Raw genomic sequence first — 27,088 nt, 5'->3', positions numbered from 1 at the left:
CAGAGACTCAAATTAAACAAAATGGTCAAGGGCACTGGCAATTCTTTAGCCGCTTCACGTACGACACGAGCTGGTACAACATCCAATCCCACAGATATATTGACATTGAGGTTTAGTAATAGACTATTCACCTCTACTTCATTCACCACAATTCCCATATAATCTATTGGTTCATTCATTCCTGCAATATCACCACCTGGATGATATATTCTTGAAAAGTGCTCACTCAGTAATTCCACTATATCAACTGATTCAGTTACCTCCCTACCATCGGCATTCTTTAAAATCATTCTGCCATATACATTTTTCTTTTACTTGCAACATTTAAATCACACCTCTTACTAAAGAATCTCTGTACAACACTCGCTCTTTCATTTTGTTTACACTCACGATCATACTCTTATTTTTCTTATCATACTTTTGCCATTTATTAGTTGGTACACTGGGTAAACATTTTTGCCAATGCTCCAGCTGCCGATTCACCCTATGTATTGCTCTGCGCAGCCATGTGATCTCACTCATTGCATCTGTCTCATCATTTTTATTATTCGTTCTGTATTTTTACCTTCATTCTCACTTTCACCGCCGCTCTCACAGCTATCTAGTACTACCTCACAAATATCACAATTCATACCTCTCATATCACTATTTTCTACATTCTGACTTTCAACAACGATATCACTCTCACGACCTGAAACACACTTTAAATTCTCACATTCCTTACACTTTCTGCACACATTCACTCCACTATCACTGTGTAACCAGACTCCAACCGCTCTCCTCAAAGTATACATTTCACAAACAGTACACTGAATAAACTCCTTTATATTAAAATTTCAGGACAAAATTGGCGATCTGGACGCCATTGTATTCCTTCTTATTGATGCCATGTGCATGCTATTAATCATATCTATCAAATTACTGATTGAAATAACTCAGAAAACACACAAAAATCACACAGACACGCTAAGATACAAAAAATAAATAATACTATGTAAGATTCAAGCAAATTAACCAATTATCACTTGAAATAATACTTATCTTTTCAGGAGCTCTCTTACAAATGCTACACACCATGTAGCCCTCTATTGGCCACCGATTATGCTAATGATAGCATATCCACCCATCCAACTCATATGACAAGTCTTGCAAATGCTCAAACATCTCAAGCTTCAAGATCCGAAATTAGTATCCTGAACACTAATCTCCATGGTATCCTTTATTGGAGTGAAAGCAACCTAGTTAACGTCGAGTTTCCAAAACAGTTTTGCTTGTTTTCTCACAAAAAATGACCTCAGATCGTTTCCACTTACTTTTGGTAATACTCAGTTCAACAGTCAAGACCAAATCTCTTCTCAGACTGACTCCTACTCCAAGCCTTTCCTGCCACAATCATATCACTTCTGTAGCATCATCTTTTGGAAAAATCTTTTTCCAATCAAGACATTATTTCTCTGCTTAACAGTTACTCACTCTGTATGAATTCCCAAATTCAACCAATCTTGAAATACTACTCTGATGGTTGGAGTGATACACCCAAACCTCCCTAAAAATTCTCGATGCTGCTCAAGAAAAGGGCAGTTGTTGATTAATGACATCTCTTACAGATTCTCTTGAGCACTTTCCCATAGAACATCAATTTCTGCATTGTCTCTTTTGCAGTTATTTCCATGGCTATTGTTCAACAGAACCAGCATCCATTATGCCTACCATTTCTTCCAGATCTACAGGAACTTAAGCAACAGCTACTCAACATCCCTTTAAAGTTGAACTGCATACTCACTGAACCTACCACTCCCAGTCATCGTTCATTCCTTCACACCTCAATTCTGTGGAACAACCTCCCTAGTGAGGCATTTCCAAAGGACTACAATCTTCAACAGTTCATGAAGAATATTATCAGATTACTCCTACCCACAAACAGCATTTGTTTGTTATAGGTTCTGCCATTGTGTGTAGTAGTAATATATATTAATATTAAAAAGTGAAAATGGATCAACATATAATGCTATCAAAAACTTGTTTTGCTGTACAGATGTTATTTCACTAAGGAATACAACATTTTATAAATTTGACTTCATAACTCATGTTAAGTATATGAGAATGAGATAATACAATTTAAAACCACCTACTCTTTTCTTGGAATAGTTGCAGCAAAACCTCTTGCTGTTGCTATAATATTCCTATGGCTTAACAAGACACCTAAAAAATTACAATAATGATTTATTTTACATTACGATACTATGTCAACTAATATAACCAAACCTGTATCAAATTTAAAGACATTACATGATTTTCAAAGGCTGAAAAGATTCAGATAGACTATTAAAATTAACATCAGGTTAATGCCATGTGAAAGGTATAAATCGCAAATATCAACTAACTACAACAAACTTATATGGACCAAAAGAATAGTTTCTAGTGAATTTCCTTTGCTACATGCACTAATGCTATGGTACTCTGGATGAGATATTTTCTGGCAGTTTTAATAGTGAGTAAATTAACAACAGTGGTGTCTACTGCAGTAAAAGATGACTGTGATAACCGTTTCATCCTCCATGAACTATTTCCTGAAAGCAGTATTTCTGCTTATTAGAAAATACTTTCTTTTTTTCTGTTTTTTATCTGATAAAATGTGGGCAGGTAGATTTTTTCCCAATCATCAGTGCAACACATGAATGGGTTTTATTTAAGTATTTCACTCCAGTCCTGTGTTAGTGATGTTCCCCCACTTCCACCAATTTTTTTTTTTTTTTTTTTTTTTTTTTAATTACATTTGTTAAGAAAATAACTTATATATTAGATATGGTATACAGAATGATGGCTAACATTAATATATTCTGCTTGAGAGATAAATGAGCTGATGCTTTGAACCTGTTCTAAAAAAAGATGGTAAGGATGACAGTTCATTGGGTCCTTGATTTTAATTTACAAACACTTTTTAAAGACTTTCTAAAATTAAAGTATAACACTAAGTTGTTTCATGTCAATATTATGCTGACTACTGAAGTATTTTATGGATAATTTATAAACAAAATTATTAATTCACTAATGTTGGAAGTTTTTTCCCACTTGGTTAGACCATAATAAAAATTTAGTTTAATTCTTTATCCAAGTGTAAGCAAACAAAGTTTGAGCATGAAGTATCTTCAGAACTGAGGCAACTCGTGGTAAAGGTGGACCAAGCTCTCATCACTCCTTGTCTCAGTATTTTCCATAATGCAAAGCACATCTCCTTGAGGAGATGTATAATGCTATGCATTAAGGGAAGGGCCATTACCCAGACCGGTTTCGACCTTTATTAACGTCTCTTCAGTAGGAGCCAGACCCAGAAGTGGTGATACTAAAGCAGAAGCAATGGAGAAGTCATATTTACCTATGCAAGTTGCCAAAAGATGTACCACCTTATTGTTAAATGACTCTGGATTTAGAGAAAAATGTTGGAAGTTTTTTCCCACTTGGTTAGACTATAATAAATTTAGTTTAATCCTTTATCCAAGTGTAAGCATACAAAGTTTGCGCCTGAAGTATCTTCAGGACTAAGACAACTCGTGGTAAAGGTGGACCAAACTCTCATCAATCCTTATCTCAGTATCTCCCATAAAGCTTTGTTTGCTTACACTTGGATAAAGGATCAAACTAAATTCATTATAGTCTGACCAAGTGGAAAAAACTTCCAACATCTTTCTCTAAATCCAGAGTAATTTAACAATAAGGTGGAACACCTTTTGGCGACTCGTATAGTTAAATATGACTTCTCCATTGCTTCTGCTTTAGTATCACCACTTCTGAGTTTGGGTCCCACTGATGAGACCTCAATAAGGGTCGAAACCAGTCTGGGTGGTGGCCCTTCTGTTAATGCATAGCATTATACATGTCCGCAAGGAGATGTGCTTTGCATTATGGGAGAGCTTGGTCCACCTTTACCATGAGTAGCATCCCAAAAACTGGTGCCATCACCTTTCCTGCTGATGGACCTGACTTTGTCTTCTTTGGCGCTGAACAACCAGCTTCTGTCCACTGTTTTGACTGCTGTTTGGATTCTGGTGTGTAATGGTGAATCAAAGTTTCATCCATAGTAATAAATCAACACCCAAAATCAGTTTTATTCTTGTTAAAATGCTCCGAGCACTGTTCAGAGATTTTCATGCGAGTGCATTTTTGATCTGCTGTGAGCAAGAATGGCACCCATCTTGTGCAAAGCTTTTACATTTGCAATTCTTCATGCAAAATATATCCTACATTTTCTTTTGAAATGCCTATATTCTCAGCAATTTCACACACTTTGACTCGCTGGTCATCCAATATCATATCGTGCACTTGATCAATGATTTCCAGTGTTGTTACACTTTTTGGACTTCCTTCATGTGGATCATCTTCAAGGCTGTTAGGGCCATGTTTAAATTTCACAGCCCATTTCTGAATGGTCGAAAACGAAGGAGAAGAGTGCCAATAAACTTTTATGAACTTTGAATGAATTTCTTTTGCCGTTAAACCTTCTTTTACAAAGAATTTTATAACTGCACAATACTCAATTTTATCTATTTCAAGGGATACAGATAACACTTTTGCTTCAGACAGTTGTATAAAACAAACTACTTGGTAGAATGACTTGCAATTTCACATTGATGCTTATGACAAGTGTACCAGCTTAGAAAAAGCAAATCTTGCTGATAGTGTTACCATCTATAGTCAAGGCTGAGAACTTTTCAAACCAGCTTCATATGTGGAACTATAAAGCAGGTTATTATCAGAAGCTCCATAGTCAACTAGCATCAATACACTTGGTTTGATGAATTGCGTAGAAAAGATGTTGACAATGAAATGGAAATGATAAGGCAGTATCTAACACAAGCAATGCATAACTGCATACCAAGAGTTAAGTGAATAAATAGAGTAACAATGAAGTGGTGAAATCAAGCAAACAGTGTCACAAAAGAAGTTATGGAGGAAGTAAAAGACATTTTGCAGTGAACAGATGCATGAAGAATGTAAAGTGTAGGCCAGAAAAGTGACAAGCATGGTTAAAAAGGAAAATTAGAATACGAGAGGAGATTGGCCAGTCAGGTCAAAGCTAATCCAAGGGAATTTTACTGCTATGTGGCAAGCAAGAGGAAAAATAATTATGGCAGTATGCTGGTGGATAGTTATGGTAGCAGAACAACCATAGCAAATGACATAGTGGAATTAAATTTAAGAGCACTTCATAAGTGTATATCACAGTGGTATAAAATGATGCTATATGATGCTGTGGAATATATAGAAAAGAGAGGAAGAAGAATTAAAGATCAAAGAATCTGAGGTTTTCTGAGCAATAAATACAAAATTTTATACTCAGGCAATGACAATCAAGGAAAAGAAAGAATAACCATAGTATTCAATACTAAATATGAGACTAATCTTATTGAATGGCAAGCAGTTTCAAGTAGAATGATGTGGGCAAATATGAGAATGGGGAACTGGACAATGAGACTTATTTGTGCCAATGGTCCTACTAAAGAAGGTTCTACTAAGGTAGAAGTGGAGGAATTATTTGAGGCTTTAGAGAAAACAACTGACACAATGAAAAAGAAAAAATTGGTCCTTGTTGGGGATCTAAATAGCAGAGTAGAAAATGATTATCAGACATACAAAAATATTTTGGGAAAATTTGGAGAAAAGAGCAAAGCTAATAATAACAGCAAATACCTGTTGGATTTCTGTTCAGGACATGGACTGGTTATTACTAACACCATGTTCCAACATAAAAATTTGCACAAATTCACATGGAGAGAAGAGGCAAGGATAAAGAAAAGTCTCACTATGTTATTGTCGATAGTGATGTTTTCTCCCTGGTGCAGAACACCAGAATGTACAGAGGATTTGAAATTGGAAGTGATCACTATTTAGTCTTGAGCAGGATAAAATTTAATTTCATTTTGAAAAGAAGAACATGTAAGAAAGTTTTAATGCGAATAAAAGGTGAGTAGATCTCCGATGTGAACTGTAGACTAAAATACACAAAGCTTATTGAAGAAAAAATAAGAGAGATTGAGAACAGGAATCAAATCTTAGAGATTCAGTATCAAGCCTTGAAAAAAAAAAAAAAAAAAAAAAAAAAAAAAAAAAAAAAAAAAAAAAACCCTGATTGATTCAGCTAGAGAAGCATGTGGTAAGAAAGTTAACACTGTGTAAAACTAGCTAAACAAAAGTCTTGGGAAGACTTTTGTTTAGCTTTTTTTTTTTTTTAGTAAAAACATAGAAAAAAAATATCAAGAAGGTGGCAAGATATTCTGGAGCTCGTTGAAGAAGCTCAGAAATGGAGGAAAGAGTGTTAACACGTTCATTGCCAAGTGAAAATTGGAATTTTGAGTGGTGGCTAAATTTTTTTTATTTTTTTTATTTAGTTTTTATTGTGCTCAAAATAAGTTAATATATTATTTATATGCTTCTATTATTATTAGGTACATAGGATTTATGTACTCTAAATATCTATTACGCGATATCGCGTGATATGTAATTCGGTCAAATAAGTTATATATTTTACAAATAAAAAACATTTAAATATAATAATTATAACTTTAATTATCAGTCTTTTATAATCACATAGAATTTTTAAAAATAACGTACAAATAGAAAAAAATAATTAGCAAAAATCAACATTTATAGGGAACTTACTAAAAAAAAAAAAAAAACAATACTCAAAATAAATAAAAACCAAACTTCGAGCACGCTAAATCAACGAATAACTAAACAAAATTGTCGCCTTGTCCGAACGGCGCCACTGTGCGCACTGGCTAACATAAACAATAGACAATGGCTGGCGGCCATCCCCACTCCACGAAAGTCGATCTCTTCCCTAGTGGACAATATAAATATTACGAGCCGTTTCGCTTTGGCCACTATACTATTCCGCTCAGAAACTTGATAGCGACGTCCACGCGATAACGCGTGATCGGCCGCAAGGCTAGAACTAGCACCACGCAATATCGCGTGATTGGCAATGAACATGTTAAAAGGAATTAGAGATGATAAAGGTGACATAAAAACTGGAGAAAAAGATATCCTTGAAGTATTGAGTAACTACTTTGAAAAATTGCTAAATGAAACAATTATAAAAGGCCTGGACAGAGGGACAAATTCCCGATGACTGAGTAGAGCTCTCATAGTATACCCATATATAAAAAGGGAAATAAAACTGAATGTGAAAATTACAGCGGTATTTCCCTATCGACAGTTTCTGGTAAGATTTATACAAGTATACTTGAAAAACTGTTTAGAAGAATTGTGGAAGAAAAAGCTTGGGGAAGAACAAGTTGGATTCCAGCAAATAGAGGCTGTCAAGATCAGATATTCACTTTACGACAAATAGTTAAGAAATCATGGGAATATAACAAAGATCTGTATTAAAGTTTTGTAGATCTGGAAAAGGCATATGACAAGGTTCCAAGAGAGAAGTTATTCGAAACGCTACAGTTATATGGTGTAATGGGGCATTACATCAAGCAATACTTAGTCTTTATTCGAGTTGTGAGTCAGTAGTTAGAATTGAAGTACCAGAAGATGGTTTAATGTTAAATCTGGTGTCAGACAAGGACGTAACATTATCCTCTGTGTTTTTTATTATCTATATGGATCGCATTATGAAGGAAAGTGGTATTAAACCTGATATCAAAATTGGAGATGTTAATGTCAGTTCTTTGTTTTATGCAGACGATGTTATACTTCTAAATAAATCCGCTACAAGGCTGCAAGATTCCCTGACTAAATTGAATATCTGTTGTAATAGATATGGTATGAAGGTCAGCATTAAAAAGACAATGAAAATGGGTAGAATTGTTGAAAATGTCAACTGTGTTGTGAACGGGGAACCTGTGGAACAAGTAAAACATTTCAGCTACTTAGGCATGATTTTTAGTGAAGATGGTAAATTAAATATGGAAATAGACAACAGAATCAACAAAGCTGGCATGGTAGTAATTCAATTGAATAAATTCATATGGAATAAAACAGAAATTAGTCGGAACACTAAATTAGCTGCATACAAGACAGTGTTCAAACCAGTTTTAACTTATATATCTGAGAGCTTGGTCAGAAGTCACTTGTCCAAAGACTAGAGACCGCAGATATGAGATTCCCTGAAAGATTAGAGATGTAAACAGATGGCATCAATGGCAATATCATATTAAAAACGAGGATATTAGGAAAGAACTTGAAATTGTCAGAATGAGTTAAATCCAGGAATGCGTTAGCAGAGATAATCTTAGGTGACATGGTCACTTAAACATAATGGGCGAGGAAAGATTACCAAAACAAGTATTCTCTGCCAGGTTGCCAGGATAACGACCCAGAGGAAGACCAAGATATAGGTGGATTGATGCTTTAGAAGATAGAAATATAAGATCTGATAATGTTTGAGTCTTGACAAGTAACAGACTGGATTTGGAGGAAAATTGTAGATAGGAAGTTAGTAATGATGTAAATTTTTACATGTAGTACTATCATATCCTGTACACCCCTTGAGGGTGCGCATGGCACAAATTTGATGACCTATCACCATGTATTTTTAAAGAATGTGCAAAAAAGTAAGCCCTGCCCTTGACCTGGTTATGTCTTGCAGTGGGAAAAGCTGCTAAGGAGTAGAAAGAAGGCAAAATAATATCTCTCCACAAGCATAGTTCAAGAACAGACATTTCCATATAGACAGGTCTGTATATCTGCAGGTGTGATCAAAATATTGGAAATATTGGTTCTCAATGATGGTCAGCATGGTTTGAGGGGCAGGTCTTGTTTTAGCAATCTGGTTATGTTGATAAGATGAATGTGTTGGATAAGGGAGAATCATATCTTGGACTGTGTAAAAGCATTTGATAGATTCCCACATGATAACTTGGTGTACAAGTTGCAGAGGATAGGAACATATAGTATAGTTCGCCCACCGTTTCCAGGTCCCTGCTTCGCTCTTTCCAAGAATAGTCGATTCATGCTGAAGGGGAGAAAAAAATGAAGGACATCCGAATTGGTCGCCAACACACGAAATCACGTGCTTTATAGGTAAAATTTTCCAATTGTTATACAAGCAACACAGTTAACTACAATAATCATAAAAGAGAAGTTAATTTTCCGACCGGTAATAATAAACAACTCATCCCACTATACGGACTGATTACCCTATTATCGGAATGGATTCTTCTTTTTCTGAGATGCGCAGAAGTGTCGAGGGACCTCAAATCGGTGGGCGAACTATATATTGGCTCCATCATACACACAACTTGCTGTTGTGTGTATGATGGAGCCAAGACTCAGAAAAGGAAGGTGACTAATGGTGCACCTCAGGGTTCTGTTCTTGGGCCCCTACTGTTTAACTTGTTTGTTAATGATATTTCATGTGGATTGACTGGTGATCTTCAAATGTTGAAGATGTGAAAGGTGGTGATCATGCCTCTACATAAGGCATATTTAGTCAGACCAAATATGGAGCTCAGATTTGGTCACCTAGTTTTCATTGTGATGCGGAAACACTAGAGAGGGGTCCAAAGACAAATAAGCAAAGTGATATCAGGACTGTGGAGTGTTGGTTATGAAGTGTAGTGGAAAGAATGTTGGTTACAGAGGATGGGGGGATAGGAATAAAAGAGGAGATATGATAGAGAGACCTTCAGATTAGTTAAGGGATCTATCAGATCAATACAAAAGAAATTAAAAAAAGAGTGGATGTTAAGATGGGAATGGAAGTTGTCTAGAGATGTGATGAAGAAAGGAGTGAGCAATATATTTTTTACATGGAGAGTTGTTAGTGAATGGAATGGATTGCCTGAGTGAGTTGCGAGTGCAAATAGTGTAAAACAACTTCAAAGCTCATTGTGATAGACATATTGCTGGTTGAGTGGGCCTCCCACAATGGAGGTTACCAAATAGTATAATAATAAATGACCAAATGCTATTTATATCAAGGACAGAGTAGATCTGATAATATCATGCCTTTCAGAAGTGAAAACTTTCACTTAAGAATGACTTAAGTGACAACTGTCACTTAAGTCATTCTTAAGTGACAGATTGATTTGGAGGAAAATTGTAGACAGGAAGTTAGTAATGACGTAAATTTTTCATGTAGTACTATCATACCCCATACACCCCTTGAGGGTACATGGCAGGAATTTGATGATGAGTGGCCAGGACGTATATATACGTCAGGATAAATCTGGATACGATTCTGTAACACCTATTGAATAACATGGATAAGAAGTGCAAGTTGGTCTCACTATTTCATCCACCTCGGCAGGTAGAGAGGTGGAGTTAACAAATTTATATGAGAAAAACAAAGTTATATTTTAAGAAAGACAAATATTTTAGTTATAAATCAAATAATACAAAAACTCACCCTTAGGTATTCCAGTTGAACCACTTGTGTACATTATTATTGCAACATCATCTGCAGTTGGTAATTCACCAGTTATTCCTTGAAACAAGAGCAAAATACAGTGGCATGTTCTTTTAAGTTCATGCAATTTTTACAGATAATTCACATACCAATAATGTCACACATTTAACTTGCAATGTGAAGTATATAGTGTAAAGCATTACTGTCATTCTACAGAAATCAGGTGTCAGTATAATTAACATTACTGAGATATAAACCAAAAACAAGTGATATTTCTAAATAAATTTGTTATATTCTGGCAATTTACAGTGAAGTAGATGAATTTCAAAACTGAAAGTTAAATGTGTATTATTTGTACAAGGTTCCATAGAAAGTTCTCATACTTTCTGATCCTCTTTTCTAGAGGATCAGAAAATATGCATCTGACAAAGAAAAAAGGGAAAAGCTGGTTTTTGTTTAAGATCTACACAGTAGGAGAATCTCAGATAATTTCAGAAAATTTATGCTTGACAAAAAAGTTACATTTTTGTTTTTATCCCTTACCCAGGCATGAACAAAGGTTTGCATGTGAAGCATCTTCATGACAAGCTGCTTATATACGCCAACAACTGACACCAATTCAAAATTTCCAATATCCCTCGATACACCACATATTTCCCTTTGGGCAAGTCTGGTGCAAAGCAATATGGCAAAGGTCACAATCTAAACTGGTCCGACAAAGTGTGGGTTTTTCATCCTGAAAAACAAGCAAACTGGCCTAAAGAATACATATAATTAACATACACTGGACTCAGCTTTAGTTGTTTCAGCTGCAATTCCAAACTACAATCCAGAATGGTTTTAGCTTTTGAGGTGAAAAAGTGAAAGGGATGTTAGGAGGACAAAGAACCTGATATTATTAGGACAAAGGAAAAAAAAAAATGGATGGAGAGCTTTAGATCCTTTATATCATGCAGCCAAAGGTTCTTTTTTTTTTTTTCCACTCAGTTGAATGACAAAAAAAAGGTGTAATATGTACCCATAAAGACCAGTGGACTTAGAGGATGGAACAGTGCAAGAAACCTTTCATATCAGAGAATTTTATTCTCTGCCCTACAACAAATATTGCATTCCATGAGGCCTACACCATCTCATCAAAAGTTTTCAATTAGGATGCCTCTTCCAAGTTTAAAAACAAACTGACTTTTATAATGCAATGCTGCATAGCATACAATGTGTCACTTAAATAATGAGACAAAATAAAGAACTACAGGAAGATTAATCATTTTCTTTTTTTGCTTTCTCCTTAATTCAATACATTTACATCATTCGGATAAATTTTTGAAACACCAATGATAGGCATCTAAAGGTATAGCATTGGACTCGATAGTTCACATTCTTCTGAATGATCTCAACTGAGAGAAAATGGCATCCTTTTATTAATTTCAGAAACAAGAAAAAAGTCTACCAGTGCCAAATATCAGGTATGAGCTCTGATGGATTTAAACATGAAACAACTAACACACAACTGCAGGCACAACATCTTGCAGCAACAGGTGGCTGTGTTTGTATTGTTTCCCCTCTCATTTGCCTTGTATATTCATTCATATAATGCAAAACACTGAGAGAGTATTGACTGCTAATCAACTGGCCTTCCAGAAGAAATTCTTTATGGACAATTCCATGAATGATGAAAAAAAAAAACAAAAAAACAATCAGTATTGTTATGACTCAAACCTTATGATCTCTCTTGGAGATATTGGTGATTACCATTCTATGCTTGACCAGAGTTGTACTTTTTTTTTTTTTTGATATACTGTAAATAGAATTGGGAAAAACGGTATATCATTTTAACCGGTAACTAGTTTACGGAATTAACAACGCATATAAAGTATATTAATTAAAGGTAACTTTAATGAATAACTTCTATATTTTGGCAACATCACATTGCCATCTTCCCAATTCTATTTACAGTATATCAAAAAAAAAAAAAAAAAGTTTCTTGCTTTCTTCCTCATTTGCTTTGTGGTATGTGCACGCAGGTACTAACACAAAGCAAATGAGGAAGAAAGCAAGAAACTGATATTGTTCCTAAAGTCCTAATGGTGCCCTCTTGCGGACTAATTTGGTAGTCTTGGCAGTTGGGCTGAAGTTCTCATAATGTAAGTCTCCCAAATTTGGGGTAGTTTCATGCACCCAAATTTGTTGAGGTTAGGAACGTTTTTTTTAGAGCTGCTGAAGATTCTTTGAATAATCTTTCGTATTTAAACTTGCTGCGATGAATTATTTTTGTTTTCTTCCAACGAATTTTACGGTGGGTATCTAAGGCATGGTCTGCCAGCCCAGAGCAGCTGTACTGGTGAAACCGGATGTAGTCTTGGTGTTCTGAAATCCTGATATTTGTTGTTCTGCCTGTTTGGCCAAAGTAGGACAATTTGCAGCTGCAAGGGACCTGGTCTATGGGAAGTGGTTGGTCTTTGGTAGAGCGGATAAGGGATGCCAACTTTTTATATGGTCTGTAACAGGAAGAAAGGTCATATTTTTTGAGGATATTGGTTATTTTCTCAGAAATGCCCTGGATGTAGGGGATGGTGATAGACTTGGTGTAATCTTTATTGTGGAGGGGGGGGGAGGGGGCTGTGGTTTACTGGTTTTAGTATTTTTTGGGGGTTATAGCCATTGGCTAAGAAAGTGTTGAGGATGTGGTTTAGTTCAGTAGTTAGGGCCTTGTCATCTGAGCAGATTAATTTTGCCCTGTTATATAATGTTTTTATAACCCCATATTGTTGTGAGGGGGGGGGGACTGCTGGTGAATGTATCTGCCAGTATGGGTGGTTTTTCTGTGAACAGAGAAAACCAAAGATCCATGAAGCTGGCGGGTGATTAAAGTATCTAGGAAGGGGAGGGTGTTGTTTTCCTCTTTTTCTAAGGTGAACTGAACTCTGGGGTGTTGGTTGTTTAAGTGTGTTAGGAAGGAATGGAGTGTGTCTGAGCCATGTAGCCAAATAGCAAAAACATCATCCACATAACGAAGCCAAATAGTGGGTTTTTGTGGGGCGGAGTTTAAGGCTTTCTCTTCAAATGTCTCCATAAAGAAATTGGCCAAGGGTGGGGAAAGTGGTGAACCCATGACTGTCCCCTCTATCTGTTTGTAGAACTTTCCTTGCCAAACGAAATAGCCTGAGTTCATTGTGAACTGAAATAGGGCTGAGATATCGGGAGGAAACTTGGCTTGGATGAGCTCTAGGGTTTCTTTGAGTGGGACATTAGTGAATAGAGAGGTGACGTCAAAACTGACCATTATGTCAGTGTGTTGGAGTGTGAGGTTTTCAACACACCATCACACATAAAAAACTCAGCCCACTTTAAAGTGGGCTGAGTTTTTTTTGTGTGTGATGGTGTGTTGCCAGTTTAGTGTGCGAGCGTTTTGGCTAAATGTTTGGCTAATTTATATGTGGAGGAATCAATGCCATCCGCTATGGGACACAATGGCACATTTTGTTTATGTATTTTTGGGAGTCCATATAATCGGGGAGGGGGTCTAGAGTTATAAGGTTTTAGTTTGTTGGCGACTTCCACAGGCCAAGAAGTGACCTTCTTAAGGAGTCTGTGGAGAGTTCTAATCTGACAGCTGGTCGGATTATATTCAATGGGGAGGTAAATCGTACGGTCTAGTACTAAAGCAGTTAGCTTACCTTTGTAGTCTTTTTGATTGAGCACCACAGTGGTGTTTCCCTTATCCGCCTTGGTGATTACTATTTTTTTGTTGTTTTTCAATTCTTGTAGGGTTGCATATTCGTTTTTGGAGGTTTGGCTTTAGTGAGAACACCGACTACATCCAGTCTAACGTTGTTGGCATTATGTGAATCCCACGTTCTATCTAGATCATGATTTCTTCGGCAGGTATTCTTTTTGGAGCTAGGACGAAATTGTGACCACGTGAAAGTGCAGTGAGTGCTTCAGGCTTTAAAACTGTCGACGAGAGGTTGACTACAGTGTTGAGTGGTGGCTGTGGTAAGGAAGTAGAATTCTTTGTCAGGTTTTCGTATTTTTTCAAGTGCCGACTTCGTATTTTTTCGAATTCTTTTTTTGCTGATGCGCATGAGACGTCATAAAGTATCGACCATAGATCATGGCCGAGTGTATCCGAAAGCTCTTCCTCTAGTGCCCGTAAGGTTTTGTTTTCGTCGGCAAGGAGAACGCGCGTCGCGGTAATTTGTTCTCTTAACAGGGCGAAGCTAGTGCGATTATAAATGCGCAGAGCTTTCTCGTAAGTAAAACGGTGCTTCAATTTAACACAATTAGGGATCACTTTGTTATCCCGGCAGCGTTTTAGGAACGTCAGACGATTTATTTGCCTCGATATCTTCAACCTCAATTTGCCATATTGACGGGCCTTTCGTGCGATAGAATCTCCGTGGATGATCACGATTCTAGTAGCAAGGCTTATACGTTGGTCAGACATAACTGGTAATTAGTTTACGGAATTAACAACGCATATAAAGTATATTAATTAAAGGTAACTTTAATGAATAACTTCTATATTTCGGCAACGTCACATTGCCATCTTCAGGAACATAAAGATATGGTATGTGCATGCAGGCACTAACACAAAGCAAACGAGGAAGAAAGCAAGAAAGTAATATTGTTCCTAAAGTCCTAATGGTGCCCTCTTGCAGGCTAATTTGGTAGTCTTGGCAGTTGGGCTGAAGTTCTCATAATGTAAGTCTCCCAAATTTGGGGTAGTTTCATGCACCCAAATTTGTTGAGGTTAGGAACGTTTTTTTAGAGCTGCTGAAGATTCTTTGAATAATCTTTCTTATTTAAACTTGCTGCGATGAATTATTTTTGTTTTCTTCCAACGAATTTCATGGTGGGTATCTAAGGCATGGTCTGCCAGCCCAGAGCAGCTGTACTGGTGAAACCGGATGTAGTCTTGGTGTTCTGAAATCCTGATATTTGTTGTTCTGCCTGTTTGGCCAAAGTAGGACAATTTGCAGCTGAAAGGGAAGTGGTATACACCAGGTAGGTCTAGGGGAAGTGGTTGGTCTTTGGTAGACCAACTTAAACCAACTTATCCAAAAACGAATATGCAGTCCTACAAGAATTGAAAAACAACAAAAAAATAGTAATCACCAAGGCAGATAAGGGAAAAGCCACTGTGGTGCTCAATCAAAAAGACTACAAAGGTAAGCTAACTGTTACCTTTGTACTAGACCGTACGACTTACCTCCCCATTGAATATAATCCGACCAGCTCTCAGATTAGAACTCTCCACAGACTCCTTAAGAAGGTCACTTCTTGGCCTGTGGAAGTCGCCAACAAACTAAAACCTTATAACTCTAGACCCCCCCCCCGATTATATGGACTCCCAAAAATACATAAACAAATGTGCCATTGCATCCCATAGCGGATGGCATTGATTCCGCCACATAAATTAGCCAAACATTTAGCCAAAACGCTCACACACTACACTGGCAACACACCATCACACATAAAAAAACTCAGCCCACTTTAAAGCCAGTATAGAAAACCTCACACTCCAACACACTGACATAATGGTCAGTTTTGACGGGTCCTCCCTATTCACTAATGTCCCACTCAAAGAAACCCTAGAGCTCATCCAAGCCAAGTTTCCTCCCGATATCTCAGCCCTATTTCAGTTCACAATGAACTCAGGCTATTTCGTTTGGCAAGGAAAGTTCTACAAACATATAGAGGGGACAGCCATGGGTTCAACGCTTTCCCCACCCTTGGCCAATTTCTTTATGGAGACATTTGAAGAGAAAGCCTTAAACTCCGCCTCACAAAAACCCACTATTTGGCTTCATTATGTGGATGATGTTTTAGCTATTTGGCCACATGGCTCAGACACACTCCATTCCTTCCTAACAAAAGAGGAAAACAACACCCTCCCCTTCCTAGACACTTTAATCACCCGCCAGCTTCATGGATCTTTGGTTTTCTCTGTTCACAGAAAACCCACCCATACAGGCAGATACATTCACCAGCAGTCCCACCACCCTCTCACAACAATATGGGGTTATAAAAACACTATATAACAGGGCAAAATTAATCTGCTCAGATGACAAGGCCCTAACTACTGAACTAAACCACATCCTCAACACTTTCTTAGCCAATGGCTATAACCCCCAAAAAATCCAAAAAATACTAAAACCAATAAACCACAGCCCCCCTCCACAATAAAGATTACACCAAGTCTATCACCATCCCCTACATCCAGGGCACCTCTGAGAAAATAACGAATATCCTCAAAAAATATGACCTTACTTCCTGTTACAGACCATATAAAAAGTTGGCATCCCTTATCCGCTCTACCAAAGACCAACCACTTCCCCTAGACCTACCTGGTGTATACCAGGTCCCTTGCAGCTGCAAATTGTCCTACTTTGGCCAAACAGGCAGAACAACAAATATCAGGATTTCAGAACACCAAGACTACATCCGGTTTCACCAGTACAGCCGCTCTGGGCTGGTTGACCATGCCTTAGATACCCACCATAAAATTCGTTGGAAGAAAACAAAAATAATTCATCGCAGCAAGTTTAAATACGAAAGATTATTCAAAGAATCTTCAGCAGCTCTAAAAAATGTTCCTAACCTCAACAAATTTGGGTGCATGAAACCACCCCAAATTTAGGAGACTTGCATTATGAGAACTTCAGCCCAACTGCCAAGACTACTAAATTAGTCTGCAAGAGGGAACCATTAGGACTTTAGGAACAATATTACTTTCTTGCTTTCTTCCTCATTTGCTTTGTGTTAGTGCCTGCGTGCACATACCATATCTTTATGTTCCTGAAGATGGCAATGTGACGTTGCCGAAATATAGAAGTTATTCATTAAAGTTACCTTTAATTAATATACTTTATATGCGTTGTTAATTCCGTAAACTAATTACCGCTTAAAATGATATACCGTTTTTCCCAATTCTATTTACAGTATATAATATAAAAAAAATAATAAAATCTAATTATTTAATGGCATTGTATATGTTTGTCTTATGGCTAGATTTCAAACTGCTTCTTAATTTCCAAAAATATTTATAATTACCAAATTAATTTTTGCCTTGCTCGAAATAGCAAAGCTGGGAATATTATGATTTTAAGTACTGTGTCTTTGAGAAAAAAAGATCCGTTTGTCATTATGACATGATTTTTTTTTTTTAATGGAGAGTCCACTCACAAGAAGTTCATCAACCTACAGTATGTTAGCACTTGATTTGAAAAGCTTTGGGTTGTAATTCATGGGAAACACATGGTGGAAGATTGTTCCAGAGGGCAGAAGTGGAGGATAAAGAAGAAGAGAAATGTGTTCTGTGCGTTTGTAGTTGAACACTGTGCTGATTAGCTGCTGCACAAGTTTGGACAGACTTGCAATAGGATGGAGGAATTACTGATGCCATTTCTGATAAACAGCAGCCAGAGATGTATTTATAGATGTAGTGTGCATTGACTGAATGGATGTGAAAAAGTGAGTAGAGTATATTTGTGAGAGAGGAATCAATCAATTAATCTAACTGCTCTTTTCTTTATAGAATCCAGTATTTTTGTAGAGCTCTTAGGGGCACTATCCCAGATATGAGAACAGTATTCAATGGTTAGGCAGATTTGAGATTTGTATAGGGGTAACAGCTGTTCAGAGTTAAACTAACACCTTGAGCAAAAGAGAAAGCCTAATGTTTAGGATGCAGTTGAGGCAATAGTTGATACATTTGTGCCAAGAGAGATTTGAAATTGGAGTTATTCTGAGAAGGTGAATCTCATCTTGAATAAGGATTTAAGTATTGTCAAGGGCGAGGCCAGAAGAAGTTTTTAAGGAAATAATGCAAAGCTGTGATTTACTGGCATTTAAGTTGATAATATTATCCAAACCCCATTGATGAATGCTTAGAAGATTGGAATTTAAGGTAGTAGTAGAAATTAGATGTTTAGAGGTTGTGGTGATTTGTGCTTTGCAGGGTTTGTCAAAAGAAAAGGAGTGTAATGTGCTGTCATCTGGAAAAACTATGTACTGGATTGGCAGTCAGCTGGAGTATATCATTTATGTATAGAAGGAAGAGAGTGCACAAAAGAAGAGAGCCTTGTGATATCAACTTAATGATGATATTCATCCATTTATGCAGTCTTCCATTAATAAGTCTTCCCTCAAAAACTTCTTCACCACTTCTCATGCACTATCAACGCCCAGCCCTTGTAGTTTCACATGCCATGGCACTGATCCAAGCAATCTCCTAAACTTGTCATACTTACCAGTCCTATAATCCATATATCCTTTTTAACTGAAAATTCCACACATTTAGCCACTTTCCAGGTCAGGATCACATGATCACTCTCATCAGTTGGTGACAACATGGTCATATTCATTATAGACAAATTCTCAGATGCAATTACTAGATAGAGCACCACTCTCAAATCCCTAGTATATTCCATCACATGCTGTCTCAGGTAATTATTTACTAGTAACTGCATAAATTCCATTTCCATTCTCCCATGTGTTCTTTCCTCCTTCCAATCTATGATTCCATAGTTGAACCCCCCCCCCCCCATAATAATTACCGCCCTCCACTCATTAAGCCTATTTGCCAATGCATACTAATCTCATTTTTCCCATCCCCTGGTCTATAGAAACATCCAACTGTATATTTGTTCTGCTGGCCTCTATCTCACACACCAGACAGCCTCAAATGTGCTGGCATGCAGTTGAACTATTACTCCCTTTGGTTGCAGTTCATTGGCTATCATCAATAACACTCCTTCCCCACCCCATTCTTTTCTTTCTATCCTCCCTGAACACATGATATCCTTCATATTTTAACCCACTAACTATATCATCTTCTGTCAATCATGTCTCATTAATGCCAATAATTTCTGGCTAAGATGAACCAATGCCCAAAACTCATCTCCCCCTTGTTTCAAATGCTCCTGTATTAATGTATATAAAGTGCAAAAGCCCTTTAGACCCACCACTATCCTGACAATTTATACTAATCCCATTCTTGTTTGTTACCAGTGGTACTAACTTAGGCATTTTATACACATTTTCACACTCAACTGTCTCAGTGATGTCTGTATATCCACTCAACAGCTCTTCTCCACCCCCCATCCCAAATGCTCTAGTTTTCCTGATTTTGCCCATCAGCTTTCACTTCATTCAACAAATTTTTTCCAGACTCAAAACACCAAATCCGTTCAGATGCAAACTAGCCTTCTTTTATGAGTTCTTTCACCTTCAAATTCACTCCACAAACTCCACATTATTCCTCTTGCATAACCTATGCATCAATTCATTTGCTATTATGACCTCCTCCTCAGCTCTACTCTGTCATACCATGACTATTATAGACTTATTATCTTAACTCTCTCTCTCTTTTCTTTTGCTGCTTCCAGTAATTCTTTCATGTCCTCTCTCATGCCATACTTTTCTCCTTTCAAATCATTTGTTCCAGCCAGCACAATCAACTCTTTCATTTTATCTTTTTTGTGCTCTAATAGCCTCAATATCATTAATTTTTGCACCTGGGAAGCACGATTTTGTCAATCTCTCACCATTCACACCTCTTATGACAGAATCACTATACAAGACTCACTCTTTGATTTTTCATTCTCTCTTAATCAAGCATTCATTTCTCTTATTGTACATTTCTTTCTTTCTGATATCAGCTAACCCACTCATCAGATATTTCTGCATTCATTGCAGCTCCCACTTTGTCCTGTCTATCACTCCATGCAACCGAGCGATCTCCCTCGTTACAGCCAACTATTCATTCTTTACATTTGTCATACTACTATTCTTCCGATCGACACTTGTGCACACTCTCTCTCTCTCTCTCAATCGTGCCACTTTTAACCAATCTCAATCCTATCTTCCATTACATCACACACATTTTCACATGCATTCTCTGTTCTGTCAACCACTTCGATTTCATGATCTGACATGTACTTCTGACCTTTGCTTTCATAGCATTTTCAGCACACTTTCCCACCACCATCACTTTCAAACCAAATTCCATTTGTCTTTGGAAATGCATACATTTTGCGGACATTGCACTTTATGAAGTCCCTTTGGTTGAATTCTTTAAACAATGATGCCTTGGACACCACTGTTCTGCTTTGCATTGCCGCCATGTGCTATGCTACGTAACTTACAGTGCAAAAGACCATATTGAATATATTTAAAACAAAACTTTTAACTATATTCAATATGGTCTTTTGCACTGTAAGTTAATCTCTAATTAACAATACAATGCAATCTAATTCTAACACAATTTTTAACTAATATCAATAATTTTTTTTTAAAACTAAACAACTTAGCTTTTGGAGCTCCCCAAACACAGTCCTACCACCATACGGCAAGGATGAGCTGACAATATGGGACATGAAGTTGCATTTTATAATGGTTTAAACCAGTGGTTCCCAAAGTGTGCACCGTGACGTGGTGCCACGGATATGGAAATTTTATTTCCATTTTCAATTCAATGTGATAGGATGTGACATCTAGTGGACCTGGTGCAAACCAGTAACTCACTTAGTAATAACTGTTTGCAGAAGCCTTTACAAATGGTTACTAGATGGCACTCTACAATAATTAAGTTTCTCGAACTTTGTGTTCGTATATAAATAGGTGTCTGTTTTGCGCGGTTTTAGTGTTGAATTAGTTTTCGGAGATTGTATGAACTGAATATTGTTGTGATTTAGTCAAGTGAAGTTTTTGAAGTATTTCTTCTTGTATATATTTTTAAAAATTTTACTAACCAAACTTATAAACAGTAATAAGCATTGTGAGAGAGAAAATAAAGAGGGCACACCATCTAATAGTGGCAAGAGGGTGAAGAAGTGTAAATATAGAATATATGATGACACTTATTTGGACTTTGGTTTTACGTCGACAGAAGTCAATGGTGAAGGGAGGTCGCAGTGTGTACTGTGTATGACAGTTTTGGCACCAGAGTGCATGCTACCAAATAAGTTGAAATGCCATTTAGAAACCAATCATCCCAGCATGGTTAGTACATCTTGTGACTACTTTACCAGAAAGTTAAAAGAGTTAAATCAACAAAAAATTAAATCGTCAATACTAAGCAATGCTTTGCTAGCATCTTACAAGGTGGCACATAGAATCGCAAAATATAAGAAGCCTCACACCATCGCGGAAGAACTCGTTCTACTGGCTGCTGTAGATATGGTGAACATTATGATCGGTGAGTTGGCTGGGAGGCTGCTTTCAAAAGTGTCTTTGTCCAATAACACCATCAGTCACAGAATGGAGAACACTGATCAATTAATTGGAAAAAATAAAAGGGAAGGAATTTGAGTTGCAGCTAGATGAGGCCAGATAATAATAATGATGCTCACTTGATTTGCTATGTACAGTTTATAGATGGTAATAACATTGCAGAAGACCTTCTCTTTTGTGAAAGTATCACTGCTGGTGCTAAGGCTCAAGACTTGTTCGAGATCCTTGATACTTTTATATCCGAAAATAATTTGAAGTGGATTAAGTGTGTTGGTGTCTGTACTGATGGTGTTCGTTCTATGTCCGGCTGTTATGGAGGATTGCAGGCACTTATTCGAAGCAAAGTCCATGATGCACTGTGAACCCATTGCGTTATTCACAGAGCACTCGCGTCAAAACATCTGAGTCCTACACTGAACCAGGTCTTAGAATATGTAGTGAATGTAGTAAACTTTATAAAAACTCTGCCATTGAAGACAAGGTTTTTCAAAAAACTATGTGAAGATATGGGATCCGAGCACACATCTTTGTACTACAGTACTTCGCGATAGCTCTCTCATGGTAATGTTTTGTCTCATACGTTTGAACTGCGACAGGAAATTTATATTTTTCTTAAAGAGGAAGACCACAAGTATACCGAAAATTTTGTGAATGAAGATTTTTTGGTAAAACTAGCATAATTATGTGATATTTTTGAAAAGATGAATGCTCTGAATCTCTCCCTGCAGGGATGCAGCATGTACCTTTTAAAGTCTATTGAGAAAATTTCAACTTTTATAAAAAAAAAAAAAAAAAACTATGGAAAAGAAAAATGAATGAAGACTGAGACAAAGAATGTTTCCCCTTGTTGCAACAGTTTTTGACCTCCAATGGAGTTGATTTCTCTCGAGGTATGAAATCCATTTTTGAAGAACACTTATCACCTGGTTTGAAAAATATTTTCAAAATGATAATATCGATAAATTTGCATGGATTCAAGATCCATTTAATGCCAATGCTCCATCTGAATTTACTGCTGCAGAAGAAGAGAATCTTATTGAGTTGTCTTGCGACAATAAGTTGAAAACAAAATTTAGTAGCATGGAATTAACTAAATTTTGGATATCAGTAAAAGATGAATATCCCCTTCTAAGTGAAAAAGCTCAGAGAATTTTAATTCCATTTGCGACTTCTCATTGTGAACTGGATTTTCGGCGGTCGCTGTGATAAAAACTAAGTATTGCACAACAATCAATGTGGAGGAGGAAATAAGGGTGGCTATGTCCAGTTTGATTCCAAGATTTGAGAAAATGTGCAGTGATCAACAGGTTCATCCATCCCACTAATGATAATTAGTTGAATTTGTTCAATTACTTTTTTTTGTGATCTTAAATACGTGTTTTATTTATTTTTACCTAACTCTTTAATTAAAAAAATATATATATTTGCTATTTCGCAAAGTGTACTTGTTAGGATTTGACACAGGGCGCTTTGGGAAAAAGCAAGGGTGCTGAGAATTGAAAAAGTTTGGGATCCACTGGCTTAAACCAAAAAAAAAAAAAAAAATCATGGTATACAAACTTAAAATTTCATGCCAGCTAGAGCATCACTTATTAAACAAGGCTTCCATTGTTTCATTAATGGCCATAGCAAACAATGAAAATTCAGCTACTAGAACAAACTCAATGCCAGCAGAACTAAAGATAGACACCATAAAAATAAAAGTATCAATGGAAAAGAAGTCTAACTGGCAGAAGAACTAGTAGGATATTGGTATTTTGACATAACTAGTGTTACTACTCAGATGAAGACAAAAAGGTAAGATCCTACTAAATAATATATATAGGATGATATTATATATGAACTATTGGTTATCAGAGAAAGAAAATAACGATAGCATTCAACATCAAACATGAAGATAAACTTCACAAATGAATGCAAGAAGTTTATTTTCATGTTAGATATTGAAAGCTATTGCTACTTTCTTCCTATTTCAAGTAGTAGTTATACGAACATACTTCAAAATGAGAAAGTGAGTAATGAACCATATTTATGCCCATTATCCCACAGAAGGTTCTCCTAATGAAAGAGGGATTTTTTTTTTTTTGAGTCATTAGAGAAGGCAATTGACAAAGAAAATGAAAAAGCTGATCTTTACTGGAAATCAAAACAGCAAGGAAATGAATCTTAGGCATATGGAAATGTTTTGGAAAAATTAGAAGAAAAGAACAAAGCTAACAATAACAATGATAAGGCATTATCAATTATATGACATGACCCTCAGGAGATTGTACAAGATATTATGATAGTAGTAATACATGAAAAGTTTATATCACAACTAACTTTCTATTGATATTTTCCCTGCAAATTCATCTGTTAATCTGTCAGAACAAGGCACTATAATTCTAAGAAGTAATGTCTTGACCAGTTTTTCAAAAAGAAAACTGGTCAGGAAGAAATTACTTCTTACTATATCAATCCACATACCATTTAGGCCTTGTTCTTTCCCTGAGTTTTTTTCCTTTCATCATTGGCAAAAAAAAAAAAATTCTCCTAACCTTTCCTCTCCTACTTTGCTTAGATGACCAAACTACTTGAGATTAGCTCTATTAACACTGCCGTGATCTTTCCAAATATCCTTTTTTATTACAATACTGCCACTGATGTCATTTGTGCGTCTTTCTCCCCCCCCCCTCAAATCTTGTTTAGAACTCTTATATCTGTGGTCTAGTCTTTGATCAAGTGTTTTGACAAAATTTCCTTTATTCCATGTTAATTTATTCAGCTGGTTTTCTGCTACACCATCTTTGCTGATTATTAAATTAAGGTTGCTAGGAAATAATATACTTGCTTAATCCTTTATCCAAGTGTAAGCAAACAAAGTTTGCAAGTGAAGTTTCTTCATGACTAGACTAATTGCACATAGAAGCTGATAACTTCACATTAATTGTCTCAGTATCTCAGCATACAAAGCACACATCTTTTTCAGACATGCATAATGCACAGCATTGTGCAAAGGTCCACTACTCTGACCAGTTTTAATCAAAGGTAATATAGGATACTAAGGCAATTAATGTGAAGTCATCAACTTCTATATACAAGTAGTCTAGTTATGAATAAACTTCATATGCAAATTTTGTTTGCTTACACTTGGATAAAGGATTAAACAATATAATTTCTTGGCAACTTTAACTAAAGTGACAAAGAAATTATATTCTCGTTTATCGTCTTTATCTTGTTCTCCTGGCATGAAATATTAACGTTTGATAGCAAAATAAAGATCCAAAGGAAGACCAAGATCTAGTGGACTGATGCAGTTAGAAGTCCTAGAAGACAGAAATAAGCTCAAACTACTGGAGTGCTGAGAAGTGGCAGGATAATTTGTAAGTAAAATGCTGACAGGACACTAATAATAATGTAAACTTAATCATGAAGTACTGTCATAGTATGCTGTATACTCCTTGAGGATACATATTCAAGAAATTAATGACAATAACCTAAGGATAATGATGAACATTCATGCTCAAAGTGGGATTATAAGCCTTGGTTGGAGAGTAATATGTTAATCATTTAGGCAACCAGATCAGAAAATTGTATCAAAATAATATAAATCAAGTGGATATTAAAGCCAGCATTATTTCAAAGCCAAACGTAGAAACTATGGAAGTTTCGTACAAAATTTGACAGAGGGCTCACAGGAACACACTTGCTGGCATTTACCCCTTGATGCAAGCCAACTGTCACTTGAAAACTTTCCCAGTTAGGTCCGAACTCTTGTCTTCACATTTTTGTATATCTCCTGCACCAACCTGACATATTTCTCTGGTACCTTCTTCTACTTCAGACACCTCCAGACTTCTTGCCTTGACACTCTATCGTGCACTTTCTCCAGATCAATAAATACCAGATATAGCTCCTGTTGTTTCTCTCGAAACTTTTACATCATCTGCAGTAACCCAAAGATAGCATCTGTCATCGATCGACCAGGCATGAAACCAAATTGCTCCTTTGCAATCTCCACCTCCTTCCTCCCTCTTCCATCAAGAGCGCTTTCTAGGATTTTCATTGTGTGGGACACCAACTTTATTCCTCTGTAATTCTTAGTCTTGTGCATCCCCTTTATCCTCGAAGATGGGGACAAGTACTTTCCTCACTCCTCGGGTATATTTTAGGCAAACTTTTATAAACAGGTATCATAAGCCGTTCAAAGTATATTCTCCATCTGTTTCTTATATCCACATTCCTCCTTAACACACTTCCTCCAGTCTTTGATCTGTCTCACTTGTAAGATGTCCTTTAATGCCTTATTTCTACATTTTGTCAATCGATAAATTTTTCTCTGTCCTTCCTTTGTTTCTAATTGATCATAAAGATTTTAATATGCAATATCCTTTGCCTGCACAACAACTCTCTTGGCTTCTCACTTTCTCTTTCTGTTCCTCTTCCACTCTTGACTCGTTCCACTTTTGCTTTGCCTTCCTCTTAGCCGTCACTGCTTCTTGTACATTATTATTCCACCAACAACCCTACTTCTGTTCTCAGATGTTTCACCAAGCACCTCGATTGCACAGCTCAGAATTGCTTTTGAATTATGTCTCCACCAATCTTGTACACTTTCTGGTCAATCTGAAATCCTCTCTAACACCCTCTCCCTAAAACAGTTCCTCACACTCTCTTCTTTAAAATCAAACCACTTAATTGTCTTCATCCCATGGCTTCCAAAGATTCTTATCTTCAACCTTATTTTAAAGTTGCAACACAGCAGCCAGTGTTGCTGTGCCACTTAATCATTATTTCAAAGCTGAATGTAGAAATTATGTTAGTTTTGTACAAAATTTGACCAGAGAGCTTACAGGAACACACTCACTGGCATTTATGAGTTGTCCTAGCATGGAATTTATAGAAGATCACTTGCCCAAGTGTCCATATATTCTCCTTTTATTGGTACATTATGATAGGGTTTCACTGGCCTAACAGCTGTTTCGAAATGGTTGGTTCTCCTCAGAGACTAGGCAGAAACGTTAAGAGAGCAAAAACTCTCGTTCAGTACTAAGAAACTTGAGGTGTCGGAGAGGTGTATTTTTCGTAAGCGAACTCTTGGTCAGTGCATAAAGTATTTACTAAAATGAAGAGACAAAAGGCTTCAGTTTGGTGATGCAAAATTATATAAATCAAGTGGATATTAATTCAGCATTATTTTAAAGCCAAATGTAGAAACTATGAAAGTTTTATACTAAGTGGATTTAATATCCACTTGATTTTGTAAGTTTGAACATAAGTGTGATTAGATGGAAGGATATAGTGGGGTGTGCAGTGAAAGAAGGACTCTTGGACATGACTTCCATACAGAGAGAAATCAATCTCCGTGCCATGACATGGCATCAACAGCACCCTCCACATATCACTACTCAGACCTTTCCAGGCATGACCTGGCAGATTATGTGGCAGTAGGATTATGCACCAATTGATCAGGAAGCCTCCTGACTTATTACTGACAGGTTCAGGCCTGTGCAC

At 36.7% G+C, this 27,088-nt stretch overlaps 1 protein-coding gene across 1 annotated transcript in view; it reads right to left on the bottom strand.

Annotated features, from left to right (window-relative positions):
• Positions 1-27,088, bottom strand: part of Acsl (Acyl-CoA synthetase long-chain) — a 393,532-nt gene that overhangs the window by 210,038 nt on the left and 156,406 nt on the right. The window contains exons 8-9 of the mRNA XM_090403141.1: positions 10,361-10,438; positions 2,133-2,202 (exon numbers count right to left, since the gene is read on the bottom strand). Of these exons, the coding sequence (XP_090259267.1) occupies positions 2,133-2,202; positions 10,361-10,438 (148 nt within the window). The remainder of the gene's footprint in view (positions 1-2,132; positions 2,203-10,360; positions 10,439-27,088) is intronic.

Source organism: Typopeltis vanoorti, chromosome 13 (genome assembly GCF_054136105.1).
Source record: "Typopeltis vanoorti isolate ZY-2024b chromosome 13, IOZ_Tvanoo_1.0, whole genome shotgun sequence".
Classification (NCBI taxonomy): domain Eukaryota; kingdom Metazoa; phylum Arthropoda; class Arachnida; order Uropygi; family Thelyphonidae; genus Typopeltis; species Typopeltis vanoorti.
This window is presented reverse-complemented; position numbering and strand designations above follow the sequence as displayed.